The following is a 17117-nucleotide window of genomic DNA, read 5'->3' as shown; positions in this document are numbered from 1 at the left end:
AGTTTTGATGTCTTTACTATTTTTTGACAATGTATAAAATAGTAAAAACAAAGAAAAGCCCTTGAATGAGTTGGTGTTCTAAAACTTTTGACCGGTAGTGTACATATAACTAGGAATAAAGTGACAGATAATAGCAGTAGCATATGTGATGCAATGTTGATAAATATTCTAAATATATTACATTTGAATCAATGACCATTTTTATGTGCTCTTAAGCAAATTAAGGACTTTATGTAAATAATTGAAAATATGCTTATATTTGTTTTTTTTAAGAGCACTATCAAAAATACAATGTTTAGATTGGTATGTTCACAACATTAGGCTGTATAGAAAAAATTTGATTTTATGTGCCAAGGTAAAAGTGGAGTTGGCAATACTCAGTAGGGTCTCTAGAGAATCTATATATGGTGTTATTTCTTGGGGGACTGAGATCTAAATATCCAGCAGAACTTTCTACTCCAACCATTCCATTCACTGCAATGCAATACAATACAGTGAATGGATATGTGCCAAAGTAATGGTGGGGTTGGGAATACTCAGTTGGGTGTGTAACACAGGAGGTTGGCAGTACCTTAATTGGGGAGAACGGGCTCGTGTTAATGACCAGAGCGGAATAGGTGGAATGGTATCAAATACATGGTTTCCATGTGTTTGATGCCATTCTATTTGCCATTCCAGCCCTTATTATGAGCCATTCTCCCCTCAGTAGCCTCCTGTGGCCTGTAATCTATATATTGTGTTATTTCTTGAGGTCCTGAGGTGTAAATACCCAGAAGCACTTTCTACTCCACCCACTGCAATGCAATACACTACTACATGCCAAAAAATGTAATATTGGTTTATAGAGAAAAACTATTCCATGTGCTGAGGTAAAAGTGGGGTTGGGATTACTCATTATGTAAGGTCTGTAGAATCTTTATATGGTGTTATTTTATGGAGAACTGTGGTCTAAATCCCCAGCAGCACTTTAATTAATTGCCCTATAAATACTACAGTATTAAAAGTAAAATGATCCATACATTTTTTTTTTCAAAGGTGGTAGCAAATCTGTGAGAGTTGTACTGCACTAGTGATAACAGCAAACGATATTCGCAAAATGTTGCCCGTTTTTTGCAGGGGGACTCTTATTTTAAAATTTAAATAATCTGCGATCGAGTTGCCATCATAATATCCTGCTGCTAGGAGAACGGTAATAAGGCAGAAGAACAAGAAGGATAGTTAAAGAGTTCTGATTGGAGGAAAGCAGAGCCACGTGCATTGTCATGGGATTTGATCATGTGATGACTATGTCCCTCCCCTTCTTTCAAATCAGTTGTGTTTCGCTTTCAGGAATGTTTTTTAAAAGTCTGGGCCATCAGTGACAACAGTGTACGACACCAAAAGAAAGAACGCCAGCTTTGTATTTCTAAATAAGCTCCACATGACATGGCTATAAAGTAAAGTTTAAAACAAAATTAATTCCAAAAACCATTGACCGTATTAAATCAGATCTGTCAAATGCTAACAAATGTAATACATGTTTTTATGCAATTACTGTCTAATAAAGTCAACATGAATTGAACAAATTGACCAGTGTCATAGCAGCATGAATCAAATGGTAGAATACTTCAAGTAGGCACAAAGGCTACACTAAACTGTTTGATTACATATATATATTTTTTTATCATTCTCTATTGGCCAAACGAATGGTGCATTTTTTCCCAGTACAATTTCCTACCTCTATATTGTCATTTGTGGAACTCCAGACCCATTTAAAGTTTTCCCATCTCACATCACATTCAATGACAGCCAGTACGAGCAAAACATAAAAATGAAAAAATTAAAACCCACTTCCTTATCTCAAGATTGTTCACACAACAGAGCAGTAAATATACATGCTAACCCTGAGCTTACTGTTGTACTGTATACCTAATACATTACATTACTTTTGTAATCATTTCACTTCTGAAATTAAACCCATCACCCCTTAGTTTATTCTCTGACACGGAGGGGTCTGTGCGTGTAGGTTTAATGTAAGGGGTATATTTCAATTTTAGTCAGTTAGCAGACGCTCTTATCCAGAGTGACTTACAGTTAGTGCATTCATCTTAAGATAGCTAGGTGGGACAACCACATATCACAGGCATAGAATGTACATTTTTTCTCAAGTAAATAAATCAGTAGTCAGAGCTAGAACGGGAGGTGGCAGAATGGAGTTCTCAGGTTGGGGTGTAGGATTTGAGCATAGCCTGAAGGTAGGGAGGGGCAGTTCCTCTTGCTGTTCCGTAGGTAAGCACCATGGTCTTGAAGTGGATTTGAGCTTTGAGTGGAAGCCAGTGGAGTGTACGAAGGACTGGGGTGACAATAGAGAACTTGGGAAGGTTGAAAACCAAGTGCGCTGCAGTGTTCTGGATAAGTTGCAGGGGTTTTATGGCACAAGCAGGGTTTTCAACCTAGAACCAAGCCCTGGGGAACACCAGTAGTGAGAGTACGTGGTGCAGACACAGATCCTCTCCACGTCACCTGGTAGGAGCGGCCTGCCAGGTAGGATGCAATCCAAGAATGTGCAGAGACTCCCAGCCCTGAGAGGGTTGAGAGGAGTATATGATGGTTCAGTGTCAAAGGCAGCGGATAGATCTAGGAGGATGAGAACAAAGGAGAGATAGTCAGAGTTGGCAGTGCGGAGAGCCTCCGCCACACAAAGAAGAGCAGTCTCGGTTGAGTGACCTGTCTTAAAGCCTGACCTGTAAGGGTCAACAAGATTGTTCTTAGAGAAATAACGAGAAAATTGATCAGAGACAGCACGCTGAAGTGTTTTGGAATGAAAAGAAAGAAGGAATACAGGTCTATAGTTTTTTGACATCAGATGAGTCGAGTGTTGGTTTCTTGAGGTGGGGAGCGACTCGGGCCATTTTGAAGTCAGAGGGGACTCAGCCAGTAGTCAGAGATGAGTTGATGATGGATGTGAGGCACAGGAGAAGATCTCCAGAGATGGTCTGGAGAAGGGAGGAGGGGAACATGTCGAGTGTGCAGGTTGTTCTGTCGGCCAGACCTTACTAGTCACAGGATGTCATAGAGAGGAGAGAGGAGGGAGTGAAAGGATGATAGGTCCTCCTGAAGTTTAGTTTTCCTCAATTTTCGTTCAGCTGCCCGTAGCCCTGTTCTGTAAGCTCGCAATGCATCACTCAGGCCACGGAGCAGGAGAGGAGGGCCAGGCCAGCCGGGAGGAAAGGGGGATAGTGCAAGTCATAGGATGCGGAAAGGGAGGAGAGTAGGGTCGAAGAGGCAGAATCAGGAGACAGGAGGAATACGGATTTACCAGAAGGGTTAGGTAGACCAGGTGACATTTACAGGTGCAAACGCCCAGGTGTCAGGATGTCCTATGTGCATCAGGTCTGAGTAGGGGGAGGAACTCCACTGGAAGGCAGGTACCTGGTCCCAAGTGGGTCCACTCACTGCCAGGAAGCCAAACTCACGCCACAGCCCGTAGGACGTCACCTACACACACTCAAAGGTACACACACAGCCAATTAGTGACACCTACAAGAAGCAGCTCACCTACAAGAAGCAGCTCACCTCACCTAGTAGAAGTGGAGGATGGCCTTACCTTCATATCCGTTCCTCCATGTGGTCTCTGCTTCAGCGCTCCAAAGGGATACGTTCCGTTAGCCGGGTTCAGGTCGGACCGGGCTGAGATGGTGTTCTCTCCATTAGCAGGCGGGTCACAGCCCTCACACCAAGACAACGGGTCATTCTTAAAGTTATTATACCTACAGAAAAAGAGGGGGGTAGGGAAGGGATATTCATACAGAGGCTATAAATGCACAGTGCATTCGGAAAGTATTCAGACCACTTAACGTTTTCCACATTTTGTTACGTTACAGACTTATTCTAAAATGGATTCTATATTTTTTCCCCTCCACCTACACACAATACCCCAAAATGACAAAGCGAAAACAGGTTTTTATAAATGTATACACATTTATTTAAAAAATATATATCACATTTACATAAGTATTCAGACTCTTCGCTATGAGACTCGAAATTGAGCTCAGGTGCATCCTCTTTCCATTGATCATCCTTGAGATGTTTCTACAACTTTATTGGAGTCCACCTGTGGTAAATTCAATTTATTGAACATGATTTGTAACGACACTCACCTGCTTATATAAGGTCCCACAGTTGACATTGCATGTCGAGAGCAAAAACACTTTTTTGCTTTGTCATTTTGGGGTAATGTGTGTAGATTGATAAGAGGAAAAAAACATTGAATCAATTTTAGAATAAGGCTGTAACGTAACAAAATTTGGAAAAAGTCAAGGGGTCTGAACACTTTCCGAATACAGCTGTAGGTAAGAATACAGCTGTAGGTAAGAATACAGCTGTAGGTAAGGATACAACTATAGGTAATAATACAGCTGTAGGTAATAATACAGCTGTAGGTAAGGATACAGCTGTAGGTAAGGATACAGCTGTAGGTAAGGATACAGCTGTAGGTAAGAATACAGCTGTAGGTAAGGATACAGCTGTAGGTAAGAATACAGCTGTAGATAAGGATACAGCTGTAGGTAAGGATACAGCTGTAGGTAAGAATACAGCTGTAGGTAAGGATACAGCTGTAGGTAAGGATACAGCTGTAGGTAAGGATACAGCTGTAGGTAAGGATACAGCTGTAGGTAAGGATACTCGTATATATAGGCCTAAATGCAGGTCTGTCCCTCTCCCTCCTGTGACATCTGGTGTAGAATCCTCTGACTGGAAGTGCGTACCTCATGAGGCGGACCATGGAGTCCATGTCTGTGATGTGTGATTGGTTCCTTCTGAAGATCTGGGCTCGAGGGTTCATGTCCAGAGAGAACCATGGACCAAACTGTTTAACCAGTTCTCGACAGCCACTGGCATTAAACACCTCCTCATAGTACCTACACACACACAGTGAGAGAGTGTGTGTCACACATACACAGGTTATTTTTGTTGTTGTTGATGAGAACAAACCTGAGAGACAGACAGTCACCACCTATTAATAATATAGTCATTACTAGTGGTTGGTAGTTATATATTTGTTGTTATTGGTACTTACGGGATGTTATAACTGGACCAGTAACCTTTCTGCAGCAACTCCTGGGTTTTATCAGAGTGAACAACCAGCCCACTACAGAACAGAACCACACACACACTTATTGCTGTTATTGATAAATAGCCCGCTCACCACAGCAGGAAGAACACACAAAACCTTTCTCCAATGTGTGTGTGTGCTTGGGTTGTCGCGATACCAGGATCGCAGTACTACGATACCGGATTTTCTTTTGGCAAAAGAAATGTTACTTTATGGTCCTTTAAAACCCTACTTTATGTAAAGATATATGTGTGATATAGCTTGCAAAATAAACATATGTGACTCTGGATAACAACATGAGGACTGTTTTCATCAAGAAATGAATTAAGGTTTTGTTTCTTTTCATTCCTAGTACCTTAACACTGGTATCGTGAACACCCGTGTGTGTGTTGACTCTTCCGGGAGCTGCTCCAGTACAGTAAACAGCTGCTCCTTGGTCTCTGTCATCCCCGGAGTGAAATGCCTGTATTCCACTATCATCCACTGGTTATTATACCTAACACACGCACAGATACCTACAAGTGAGGGAATGCATTAATTCCAAAGGTAGACATTTTACGTGGTCTGGGGGTCTGTATTGAGGCCATTTGTGATGATTGATGAGACACTAGTTAGTATTTTAGGTTCCAGTGTAACTCCCCTCTGGTGAGTAACAGAGGCTGTTAACCGACAGACTATATATAGATATGCTAGAGATTGGCTAGAGAAGTAAAACATCTCAGAGACTGATTAAATAGCCCTAACTCTAACCCTACAAATCAACATTAGTAACCTTTGATTTCTGGGGACTTTGGCCTGAGTCGGCGTAACTGATAAGTCCCACGCCTGCCTTCCCAGCAGAGTTGGGGTCAATTCGAATGTAGGAATTGAATTCAATATATGAAATGGCCCCAACCCACGCCACAGAATGAAGAATTTGAATTGAGTTTGAATTGAAGGAAGTAGAATTTAATTAAAACCAATTAAACTCAGACGTGAAACATGAAAGGCTCATTCATTTGACATATGCCACTTATTCATGCAAAGAATACACAATTTCAAATATTAGTTTGATTATAACTCAAAGATGTCAAACAATATTTTTCTTTGTCGTGAGATGTTTTTTTTCTTCAAAAATATAAAAACATGAAGGGAATTATGATTATTATAGATAACCCACAACACAATCTTAGAATATTTCCAGACCAGTGTAATTATTTAAAATTGTTTTAGGAGAATGAGTTTTAAAAATGAAATGTTTCAACCTTATGCTACATGGTATTGGTAACCATACATTTAGTCAAAATAAACATTACTATTGTCACGTTCTGACCATAGTTCTTTTGTGTTTTCTTTGTTTTAGTGTTGGTCAGGACGTGAGCTGAGTGGGCATTCTATGTTGTGTGTCTAGTTTTCCCATTTCTATGTTTGGCCTGATATGGTTCTCAATCAGAGGCAGGTGTTAGTCATTTGTCTCTGATTGGGAACCATATTTAGGTAGCCTGTTTTGTGTTAGGTTTTGTGGGTGGTTGTTTCCTGTCTTCTGTCTTTGTGTCTATGCACCAGATAGGACTGTTTTGGTTTTTCACATGTGTTGTTTTGGTATGTTGTAGTGTTCACGTTTATGGTCTTTATTAAACATGTTGAACTCTAACCACGCTGCATTTTGGTCCTCCTCTCCTTCAACGGAAGAAAACTGTTACAACTATGATGATGTGTAGAATAAATAAGCCATTTTAATTTCCTTGAATTAAATTCTACTTCCTTCAAATTTAAATCAAATTCTGCTACTTTTGGGGGTGGCCAATTTCAAGAATTGAATTGGATATAAAGAGAAATTTGCAACTCAGTACAGAATTGACTTAACTCTGCTCCTCCCTGAAAAAAAAATCTCGCTCAGGTCACCTGACCACTCGTGATGTTATTTTTACTTTACTTAATTCTTGAAAGGGATAGTTCCGTTCACTCTTCATCTCCTAGTGTCCTTTAAATGGACAGTTAAATATCTTGTTGAGGGTTGGTTTTTGGATCTCCAGCTCTGAACTGACAGGACTGGCGAGATAACCAACATGGTAGACATCCATAGGTCAATGAGAGTCTACAGGAAGAAAAAGAAAATGCCACCCAGATGGCCTGCAGAGAGACATGTCTACCTGTTGTGTTTGCGGAAAATCTCTTCCCACTCCTTGCCGGATGCAGCCAGCCTATTGGCTACAATGTTCCTCAGCCACTCCATCACTGCTCCGGTTGGTTGAACAAATTTCCAGAGGGCGGGGTTACTGTTGTCGATGATTGTCTCCAAGGTAACCTGTGGAGGGACATCTTTAAAAAATAAATACTATGTACACACATATTACACAAAGCTCTCACCAGCCCGGTGCTAAGGATGTAGAAGTCATCTCCAGAGAAAATGGACCCTGGGTAGGAGGAGAAGGCCTGGGTTCCGCCAGGGATCGGATCACTGTCTGAGAACAACAGAACACAGAAATCAAACTCAGAACCATAAAATATAGAACTCTGAACCACATAACTTTCCCAGTGTTCACAAGCAGAGTTTCCAGGAGTGCTTCCTTAAGAGTGTGTATGTTAGGGGGGAAAGGGGGGACATTAGGAGACACTGTAGGCAAAGTTAACTTATCCTTATGAGAGTTCTAGGTGTCAAAGGTTACCTGTAGGAGAGACACGGTAGGCGAACTGGTACTTCTTTAAGATGCACAGCATGGCCTGGTAAATGTTCCAGGTATCATGAGACACCAGCAGATCCTTGTTGCCAGGCAATAGCTTGATGAGGGCGGAGCAGGAGCCAGAGCCCAGTGTCCGTGATTGGCTAGATTTGTTTAGGTCCCCCTCAAGATCCACCAGGCCTCCTCCCATCTGGAAAAGTCTGAATAGCCCACAGAGACGTGTGACAGCATGGGCAGTGCCATTGAGGCCATCTCCATTTTGAAGTAGTACATTTTCTTATTTGTTACGATTGGCTGATCGCTCCTGATGACCTGGTTGCACATGACTCCAGCAGCATCACCAGGAGGGTTCAGCCAATGAAGTTGGAAGTCCCACTAAGTTGACTACATTCAAATGGCGGAAGCTCTCAATAGCTCTGGCCATGCTAAAATGGCCTTTTGGCCACTAGATGCCTCTATCATTCTCTATGGGATAGCCACAGAAAAATAGAGGTTTTGGTCATAGCTGTATAGCAGGGTGCACTTGATTTAGCTCACCCTAAAAAAAAATCCCCATTGGAACCCCTCACATTATTCCTGAGATGGGTACTCTTGGTGATTAAAATCAGGGGTGCTTACAGAAACTCACTGCTGCGCTGATCTCATAGAGAATGATAGAGGACTCTTCTTTGTATCTGTCCAATTATGCAGTCTGTGAGTGGACGGGCAGGACCATTGAGGCCATTTCCATTTTGAAGTAGTCAATTTTCTTCTTCTACTACTTCTATGAGTTTGTAAACAAACTGAAAGGGTGCATGCCACTTGCAGTGTGTTGTTTGAACAGATAAAGCTAAGATTGGTGATTTACTGCCACCTGCAGTTATGGAATGTTTGCTCACAAGTATTATTCATTGGCTGACCCCTCCTGATGACCTGGATGGAATTATGTGATGGAATTAAGTCCCACCCAGTTGACTACTTCAAAATAGTTTAAGTCCTGAATGGCGCTGCCCATGCTAAAATGGCTTTTGGGCACTAGAGTCCTCTATCATTTTCTATGGGGGAACTCTAACCCACCAGAGGTCACAGACCACACTTACAGGAAGCCGAAGGGGTTGAGAGTGAAAGGGCCTCTGGGAAATGACAGCTGATCATTGTAGCCATCTTTCAGACCTTTCAGCTGCAGCAACACCAACCACATCTAAGCGAGAGAAAGTCTAAATACAAAACGTCCTCTACTAAATAGTAAGTTATTTACTGTTTAGACACAGAGAAAAAGGAGTAGATACTTGGTGATTTAGCACATTGGCTGACACAGACTCAGCAAATACCTGGTGCCAGTAGGGACAGTGTGGATGCTCCTCTATCTGCTGTCTGACCCACTGCAGGTTGGTGGTGATGTAATCCTTCAGTCTGTGACAGAATCCTGACTCAAATGTAAATGGACTGCAGTACCCCATAAGTGTGTTCATCCAGTGCTTATAGATCAGCTATGACACAAACACACAAATAGTTGAACTATAGATTTGGGTCGTGTTCCCCTTTTCAGATGTTGCATGGATCAACCAATGGTTGCTGTGTCATCGATTGTGCCGTTGGGCAGCAGACTGCTCTAATGTTTGTAAGATTTGGCATTTGTCAGCAATGTCAACAATGTCTGAGCAAGGGAACTTGAACTTAGACCCCACTACCCCAGCAGGGTTAGGGTGACTGTCTCTCTACCTTACCTCAGAGCTGACTGCAGCTTCAACGGCCCCGGCAGCGTACACTTGGATGCTATCATTATAGCGCCCGCTAGTGGTCACTTCCTGATATGACCAGCTGAGAGAGAGAACACTTAATGAATATACATACAAATGTATTTGGGTAAGGAGTTCTACCCTGATCACAACCTGACTTGCTAGGAAAGTCTTTGGGTGTCTACTCCAGCGGTTCCCAAACTAAGGGTATGAAAACGGGGTCGCAGACAAATTTCCACCCCCCAAAAATGTTATATATCTTCTGTGTATCTCAAAATCATTGTAAAAGAACATTTTTGAAATCTAAAAGATGAAATTCAACTAGAGAATGCCCTTAGATCGTAGGAAAAGGCCGCACTTAAACGTTGCGCTTGAATTGGAACGATACAAGTGCAACAGTCAACTGTGGCCTTTTGAGCTGTCATGTGACCGAATGCTGCAGAGAACGCAATCACGGGTTACTAGGGAGGAGTTTCGGTCGACTCAAAGGGAATACCCTGCGATCTCCCTCAGAGCATTAAAACTCAAGGTAACCTTTGCCAGCTCATATCTGTGTGAAGCTGCGGTCAGCAGTGCTCTCGTCTGCATTTAAACAAAATATCAATCCAGGTTGGATGTGACAGCAAAGATGAAGTGTGCACTGTTGACTACTCCCCCTGCCTTTGAGAAGCACCGAAGTGACATGCTTCATGCACACCCATCTCATTAGTGGTGGTGAGATAATGGTGCTTTAAAAATGAGGTCAAATCATGACGTCAGTGATCTTCAGGTCGGAGCTTAAGGAAGAGGCAGAGTTCCGACTTAGAATTCCGAGTTGGATGACCTAACAATGATTTCAGTCTGACCAATTTTTGTTCAGAGTTCCCAGTCGTCTTGAACGCAGTGAAGTCTGAGATTTCCGAGTTCCCAATTATTCCCAATTAGACATGTCAGACTCATTTGCATTTGACTGTCATAGCCCCACATTAAAAGTATGTGATCTTGAGTTTAGAAGACAATCAGAAATACTGTTAGAATGTTTTTCAATTGACTGCTATAGCCCCAAATAAAAAAGTAAACATTGGCTGTTAATTACATACTTTTTTTTCACATGGTTAAAAAAGTGATCAGATGAAGCAGATGCTAAGCTACAGGAATGTTTTGCTGGCACAGACTGGAATATGTTCCAGGATTCTTCCGATGGCATTGAGGAGTACACCACATCAGTCACTGGCTTCATCAATAAGTGCATCGATGACGTCGTCCCCACAGTGACTGTACGTACATACCCCAACCAGAAGCCATGGATTACAGGCAACATCTGAGCTGAGCTAAAGGGTAGAGCGGCCGCTTTCAAGGAGTGGGACTCTGAAGCTTATAAAAAAATCCCGCTATGCCCTCTGACGAACCATCAAACAGGCAAAGCGTCAATACAGGACTACGATCGAATCGTACTACACCGGCTCTGACGCTAGTCGGATGTGGCAGGGCTTGCAAACTATTACAGACTACAAAGGGAAGCACAGCCAAGAGCTGCCCAGTGACACGAGCCTACCAGACGAGCTAAATGACTTATATGCAAGCTTCGAGGCAAGTAACACTGAAACATGCATGAGAGCATCAGCTGTTCCGGACGACTGTGTGAACACGATCTCAGCGGCCGATGTGAGTAAGACCTTTAAACAGGGCAACATTCACAAGTCCGCAGGGCCAGACTGATTACCAGGACATGTACTCCGGGCACGCGCTGACCAACTGACAGGTGTCTTCACTAACATTTTCAACCTCTCCATGTCTGAGTCTGTAATACCAACATGTTTCAAGCAGACCACCATAGTCCCTGTGCCCAAGAACACTAAGGTAACCTGCCTAAAGGACTACGTCTGTAGCCATGAAATGCTTTGAAAGGCTGGTCATGGCTCACATCAACACCATTATCCCATAAACCCTAGACTCATTGCAATTTGCATACCGCCCCAACAGATCCACAGATGATGCAATCTCTATTGCACTCCACACTGCCCTTTCACATCTGGACAAAAGGAACACCTATGTGAGAATGCTATTCATTGACTACAGCTCAGCTGTGCCACCAGAGACTCTGGGTTCACGCCCAGGCTCTGTCGTAACCGGCCGCGACCAGGAGGTCCGTGGGGCACAATTGGCCTAGCGTCGCCCGGGTTAGGGAGGGTTTGGCCGGTAGGGAAATCCTTGTCTCATCGCGCACCAGCGACTCCTGTGGCGGGCCGGGCTAACCAAGGTTGCCAGGTGCACGGTGTTTCGTCCGACACATTGGTGCAGCTGGCTTCCGGGTTGGATGGCGCTGTGTTAAGAAGCAGTGCGGCTTGGTTGGGTTGTGTATCGGAGGATGCATGACTTTCAACCTTCGTCTCTCCCGAGCCCGTACGGGAGTTGTAGCGATGAGACAAGATACTAAACAATTGGATACCACGAAATTGGGGAGAAAAAGGGGTAAAATAAATAAAAAATTATAATAATTTTAAAAACCTGTACAAGACTAAGGAGATGATTGTGGACTACAGGAAAAGGAGGACCGAACACGCACCCATTCTCATCGACGGTTCCCCAGACTATTTGCGTTGCAGGGCAGGTTCCTTGTGAGAGTCTTCCTCCTGGTTCCTCCTGAAGAGTCTTCCTGTCTTCTTCATCTTCATTCAGCTCCCTGGTGAATCTCCCTTTCTCCCACCTCTCCACCTGCCCGTCACACTTGTCCGAAACACCTCAATATAGAGCAACCTTTCGGACAAACAGTACATAACTTTTTATTCTCAGTGAGGATTACGAACGTGCGCACACACACACACAGTCTGATTCTCACCCATGTAATCTTTGTTCTTCTTCAGAGACTTTTTCACCTCCTCTTCTGAGCGCAGATCCACATACATATACTCAGTTTTGCTGCCGGTGGCATTCTTGATGATTCGAATGGCTGCAGGCTTCAGAGTAGTCATGAACTCTCGCACTTGTTGCTGTTTATATTACATAAACAACCAAAGATGTCACACATAAATAAACCCTTTCCCCACCTCTGAACTCCACATCAAGCCACACACACTCACCTCTTTGACGTTGAAGGGACATTCTCGCAGTTTTACTGTGAATTCAGTCTATGGGGCACAGAGAGATAGGGACACACACACACATTACCAAAGGGGATATGGCATATGAAAACCCTCAACCTTAATTTCACCGTCAGAATGATACACAATATGCCGTTTTAAGTGCTAGGGGCAGGCTCATAGGGGCAGGCTCATCTTCCTCATCATCATCATCATCCTCCGCAGCACCCCGTCTCTGTGCCACAAGTACTCCATATCAGACAGGCCAGACTTCAGAGCCTCTTTATTAGCACCTGACAATGAAAACACACTGTTTACACACACACATTTACCAGCATCTGTCAAACAAAGGGTCTATGTAAGCATGTGTACCTAACCTGGTCTTCTTCCTCATCTTACTCCTCATCCTTCTTCTTCTCGTCTGACTCAAAGTTGAGGTAATCAAGCTTCTTCTTCTTCTCCTGACTCCTCCCCTGGCCAGTCTCGGGGGCTGCTGATTGGAGCAGAGAGTCATTGGCCCAGGTAGGCAACTGGCTGCGGTTATGATGCACCGACGTAAACTCCTGGAAAGCCTCGTCACCCTCCAGCTAACACATACACACACAAGATCAAACAGAAACAAGATTAAACAGAACATCAATGTCAAGGAAGACAAGAAAAAATTCAACACTGTGCATTTGAGCCATCTTACACTCCATCCATATGTATCTGTCAGGCAGATATGGAGAGGACCATGGCGTGATCTGTCAGGCAAGTGAATCACAATTAATTAAATGTTGGTATAGAATCTGTGGTTGGCTATCTATCCATCTAACTTGTACAAAGAAGTCTGGATGGCTAACTGTCTCAACGTTACTCTGGCCGTGTCCACAAATCTTTTATTGAAATGCTTCAGTGACTTGTCCGCATCTTCTTCAGTTTTGAAGCACACAAATCAGAATTTGTGAACTTGCCATCCTTAGTAAACTTCATGCTGCAGTGTTTCAACGTTCTGATTGGCCAAAGTGATCAAGCCTCTGACGGGCCTCCGCAGTGCACACCAATGACGTACATTATAAAAACCCTGTATTGCTGATGCTATGTATTGGCCATTGAGAGGCTTTGAAGCCACCGGTCAGCCATATTGGCACTCCCTAGAAGGAGCAGTCCTCCATAGGAATGAATAGATTGGAGTGAATCTATTGTAGCACAAAATAAAATTCAATGATGTCATCATTTCCTCAAAGTTTGTACTGACCAATGAGGTATATAACTAAATGCATGCTCTTCAACCGATCGCTACCTGCACCTACCCGCCTGTCCAACATCACTACTCTGGACGGCTCTGACTTAGAATACGTGGACAACTACAAATACTTAGGTGTCTGGTTAGACTGTAAACTCTCCTTCCAGACCCATATCAAACATCTCCAATCCAAAGTTAAATCTAGAATTGGCTTCCTATTTCGCAACAAAGCATCCTTCACTCATGCTGCCAAACATACCCTTGTAAAACTGACCATCCTACCAATCCTCGACTTTGGCGATGTCATCTACAAAATAGCCTCCAATACCCTACTCAACAAATTGGATGCAGTCTGTCACAGTGCAATCCGTTTTATCACCAAAGCCCCATATACTACCCACCATTGCGACCTGTACGCTCTCGTTGGCTGGCCCTCGCTTCATACTCGTCGCCAAACCCACTGGCTCCATGTCATCTACAAGAGCCTGCTAGGTAAAGTCCCCCCTTATCTCAGCTCGCTGGTCACCATAGCATCTCCCACCTGTAGCACACGCTCCAGCAGGTATATCTCTCTAGTCACCCCCAAAACCAATTCTTTCTTTGGCCGCCTCTCCTTCCAGTTCTCTGCTGCCAATGACTGGAACGAACTACAAAAATCTCTGAAACTGGAAACACTTATCTCCCTCACTAGCTTTAAGCACCAACTGTCAGAGCAGCTCATAGATTACTGCACCTGTACATAGCCCACCTATAATTTAGCCCAAACAACTACCTCTTTCCCAACTGTATTTAATTTTAATTTATTTATTTATTTTGCTCCTTTGCACCCCATTATTTTTTATTTCTACTTTGCACATTCTTCCATTGCAAAACTACCATTCCAGTATTTTACTTGCTATATTGTATTTACTTTGCCATCATGGCCTTTTTTGCCTTTACCTCCCTTCTCACCTCATTTGCTCACATTGTATATAGACTTGTTTATACTGCATTATTGACTGTATGTTTGTTTTTACTCCATGTGTAACTCTGTGTCGTTTTATCTGTCGAACTGCTTTGCTTTATCTTGGCCAGGTCGCAATTGTAAATGAGAACTTGTTCTCAACTTGCCTACCTGGTTAAATAAAGGTAAAATAAAATAAAATAAATAAATAAAAAATAAACCCTGGATTACTGATGTATTGTATTGGCAAAGATTATGGATATACTGTACTGACAATATAGTTTGTTTGTGTTTTTTTAAACCAGGCAAGTCAGTTTTAAGAACAAATTCTTATTTACAATGACGGCCTTCTCCGGCCAAACCTGGACAATGCTGGGCAAATTGTGTGCCACCCTATGCGACTCTCAATCACGGTCCGATGTGAAGCAGCCTGGATTCGAACCCTAATAATGGGAGTCGTTGTCCACAAAGAGGCACAGCGGGCTGTCTAGCTCCCGCCTATCCTTTCTTTGGATTGGTGGATACATCTCATTATTGTAATCCTTTTTTGAATATTCGATGAGGGTTAAAGATTTGTAATAATAATTGTAAGTGATGAGTAGGACTATAAGACATAGGCAACAGATCTTGGTTGTGTTATGTTAAGCGATTGGAGTGCCCTTCGTATTCCTGAAAGGACAGCGCCAGAATCGTGATATTGATGTTAAAGTTCAACCAACTTGTGGTGCTGAAGGATAGCTCTGCCATTCGGCCAGTTCAGGAACAAACAATATAGGCCCACGACTAAGTGGTTTTTGCCTTTAGATTTCGAGAAAATTAACAACTAAGGAAGAATATATAAATTCTCCCATTGACTTGTCTAACCACAAACACAGTCTTGATCTGCTTCGCAAGTGTTCCTGGAAGTCTTGTGATGTTGCACCTCTTTCTATTTAGAAACTCTGTGCTTCAGCCTTCAAAAAGTCCTTACCGAAAGATGTATGTTGTGCTGTGCATTCTCATTCATAGGTTGAATTCGCATCATTGGCTGTCCGTGCGAAACTGTAGGCTAAATTACGTATATTTCATGCAACGTACCATAACAAAATCTATAATCTATTGTTAAATTGGGAAAAATCCAGCCCGAACAGGGACTTGAACCATGGAACCTCAGATTAAATAGCTGATGCTCTTCCACAGTTCTTCACCGATGTAAAATTAGTTGTATATTCAACATTCAACAGACATTCGCGAAATTATTTAAAATGCATATAATTCTATTATCTGCAATAACCTTTTCATAGATTGTTTTAGAGACATTAAACAAAATGCTAATTATTCTAAAAGGCCCACTTTCACAACCTTTGATTTGCATGAAAAGTAAAGTGTTGATTTGATAGAAATGCATCTAATCATAAAAAAATGCTTTTAAATATCTTGTTCCAATAACTTTTTCATAGATTGTCATAGAACATTAAACAAAATGCTAATTGCAAAATTCTAATGCAAAACGTTCCATCAGTTGCAAAACGTGACGTAAAAAATGTTGGGTTCTTAAACGGAAGTTGTAGTTCATTTAAATTGTATGGTTTCCACTCGTTGCCATCGTTCTATAACAGCTCAATGGTTGCCATTCCAACTTGAATAGTCTACGAAGTGTTTGGCACAAGCGGCACATCTAAAAAGTTGATTATTCTGTGGTCTAGTAGAGTGAAGTCCGCAGGGTTCATTCCAACTTCTTCCTGCTGCTTTTTTTTTTAAGAGACATGAGTGAACTATGACATCCGTTTAAAAAACTAAACGGAGCTCAACAGCGTTTGGAGTAAATGGTTTATTTTGCTAAATGTTTTGCAACAGACGAATCGTTTGCAATATAATTGGTGTAATGACACCCCTGGCCTACTTAAACAACCCTTCATTTACATAAAAATGTGTGTTGATTTGATAGAAATACATCAAATCATTTTAAAAAATGCATTTAAATCTCTTGTTTGCAATAACATTTTCATGGATTGTCATAGAAACATTAAACAAAATGCTAATTATTCTAAAAAGGTCTGGCTTACTTTTACAACCTTTTATTTGCATAAAAAAGTGTTGTTTTGAAAGAAATATTTCAAATTATAAAGAATGCATTTCAATGTCTTATAAAATATTTGATTCGAAATGTAATATAAGCATCAAACAAAATGGAAGTGATTTTAAAAACATGTGGCCTTATTTCATAATGTTTGATTTGCATAAATAGTCGTGTTGATTTTGTCCGTGTAGAAAGCATCTGGTCTGTTTGATTGAGGTCAACCATGAAAGTAATTTTACAGTCAACAGAGAAGATCCTTGACAAAGAAAATTCTAGGGAGAATCTCAATTGAATACTCCTCGCGTCACCTCCTTATCAAAACCCATTGGACGAGAAAGCCAGAGGTCCCGTCCCT

General features: G+C 42.1%; 2 protein-coding genes across 3 annotated transcripts; both read right to left on the bottom strand.

Annotated features, from left to right (window-relative positions):
• Nucleotides 1-1382: 1382 nt before the first annotated feature.
• On the bottom strand, nucleotides 1383-10563 carry LOC109873788 (putative phospholipase B-like 2). Of its 2 annotated transcripts, XM_031804350.1 has the most exons (10): nucleotides 9069-10557; nucleotides 7744-8938; nucleotides 7445-7539; nucleotides 7228-7382; nucleotides 5451-5591; nucleotides 5060-5131; nucleotides 4749-4901; nucleotides 3587-3749; nucleotides 3299-3477; nucleotides 1383-2616 (listed from the first exon to the last, which is right to left on the bottom strand). In XM_031804350.1, exons 2-9 carry the CDS (start codon nucleotides 7946-7948, stop codon nucleotides 3307-3309), a joined length of 1155 nt encoding a protein of 384 aa, XP_031660210.1. In that variant the 5' UTR covers nucleotides 7949-8938; nucleotides 9069-10557; the 3' UTR covers nucleotides 1383-2616; nucleotides 3299-3306. The 2 variants fall into 2 exon arrangements, with proteins under 2 accessions (XP_031660210.1, XP_031660213.1); XM_031804353.1 differs by lacking the exon at nucleotides 1383-2616 and having other exon boundaries at nucleotides 3371-3486; nucleotides 9069-10563.
• Nucleotides 10564-12229: 1666 nt separating this feature from the next.
• LOC109873779 (probable RNA-binding protein 19) lies at nucleotides 12230-17088 on the bottom strand. The gene is made up of 5 exons (XM_031815515.1): nucleotides 17071-17088; nucleotides 12935-13122; nucleotides 12764-12845; nucleotides 12536-12583; nucleotides 12230-12445 (listed from the first exon to the last, which is right to left on the bottom strand). Exons 1-5 carry the CDS (start codon nucleotides 17086-17088, stop codon nucleotides 12245-12247), a joined length of 537 nt encoding a protein of 178 aa, XP_031671375.1. The 3' UTR covers nucleotides 12230-12244.
• Between the last annotated feature and the right edge of the window lie 29 nt (nucleotides 17089-17117).

The sequence above is a fragment of the Oncorhynchus kisutch genome, linkage group LG3 (assembly GCF_002021735.2).
Source record: "Oncorhynchus kisutch isolate 150728-3 linkage group LG3, Okis_V2, whole genome shotgun sequence".
Lineage (NCBI taxonomy): Eukaryota > Metazoa > Chordata > Actinopteri > Salmoniformes > Salmonidae > Oncorhynchus > Oncorhynchus kisutch.
This window is presented reverse-complemented; position numbering and strand designations above follow the sequence as displayed.

Bases quoted from the DNA above. Each gene is read 5' to 3' on its own strand.
- LOC109873779 (XM_031815515.1), bottom strand. The intron at 12,846-12,934 runs GTAAGATGAGGA...GTGTGTAAACAG, and splicing joins GAGAAGAAGAAGGATGAGGA to TGTGTTTTCATTGTCAGGTG. The intron at 12,446-12,535 runs GTGAGTGTGTGT...TAATATAAACAG, and splicing joins GTCCCTTCAACGTCAAAGAG to CAACAAGTGCGAGAGTTCAT.
- LOC109873788 (XM_031804350.1), bottom strand. From the start codon at position 7,948: ATGGGAGGAGGCCTGGTGGATCTTGAGGGGGACCTAAACAAATCTAGC. The intron at 7,540-7,743 runs GTAACCTTTGAC...TGTTGTTCTCAG, and splicing joins CTACCGTGTCTCTCCTACAG to ACAGTGATCCGATCCCTGGC. The intron at 3,478-3,586 runs GTAAGGCCATCC...GAGTGTGTGTAG, and splicing joins ATGGAGGAACGGATATGAAG to GTGACGTCCTACGGGCTGTG.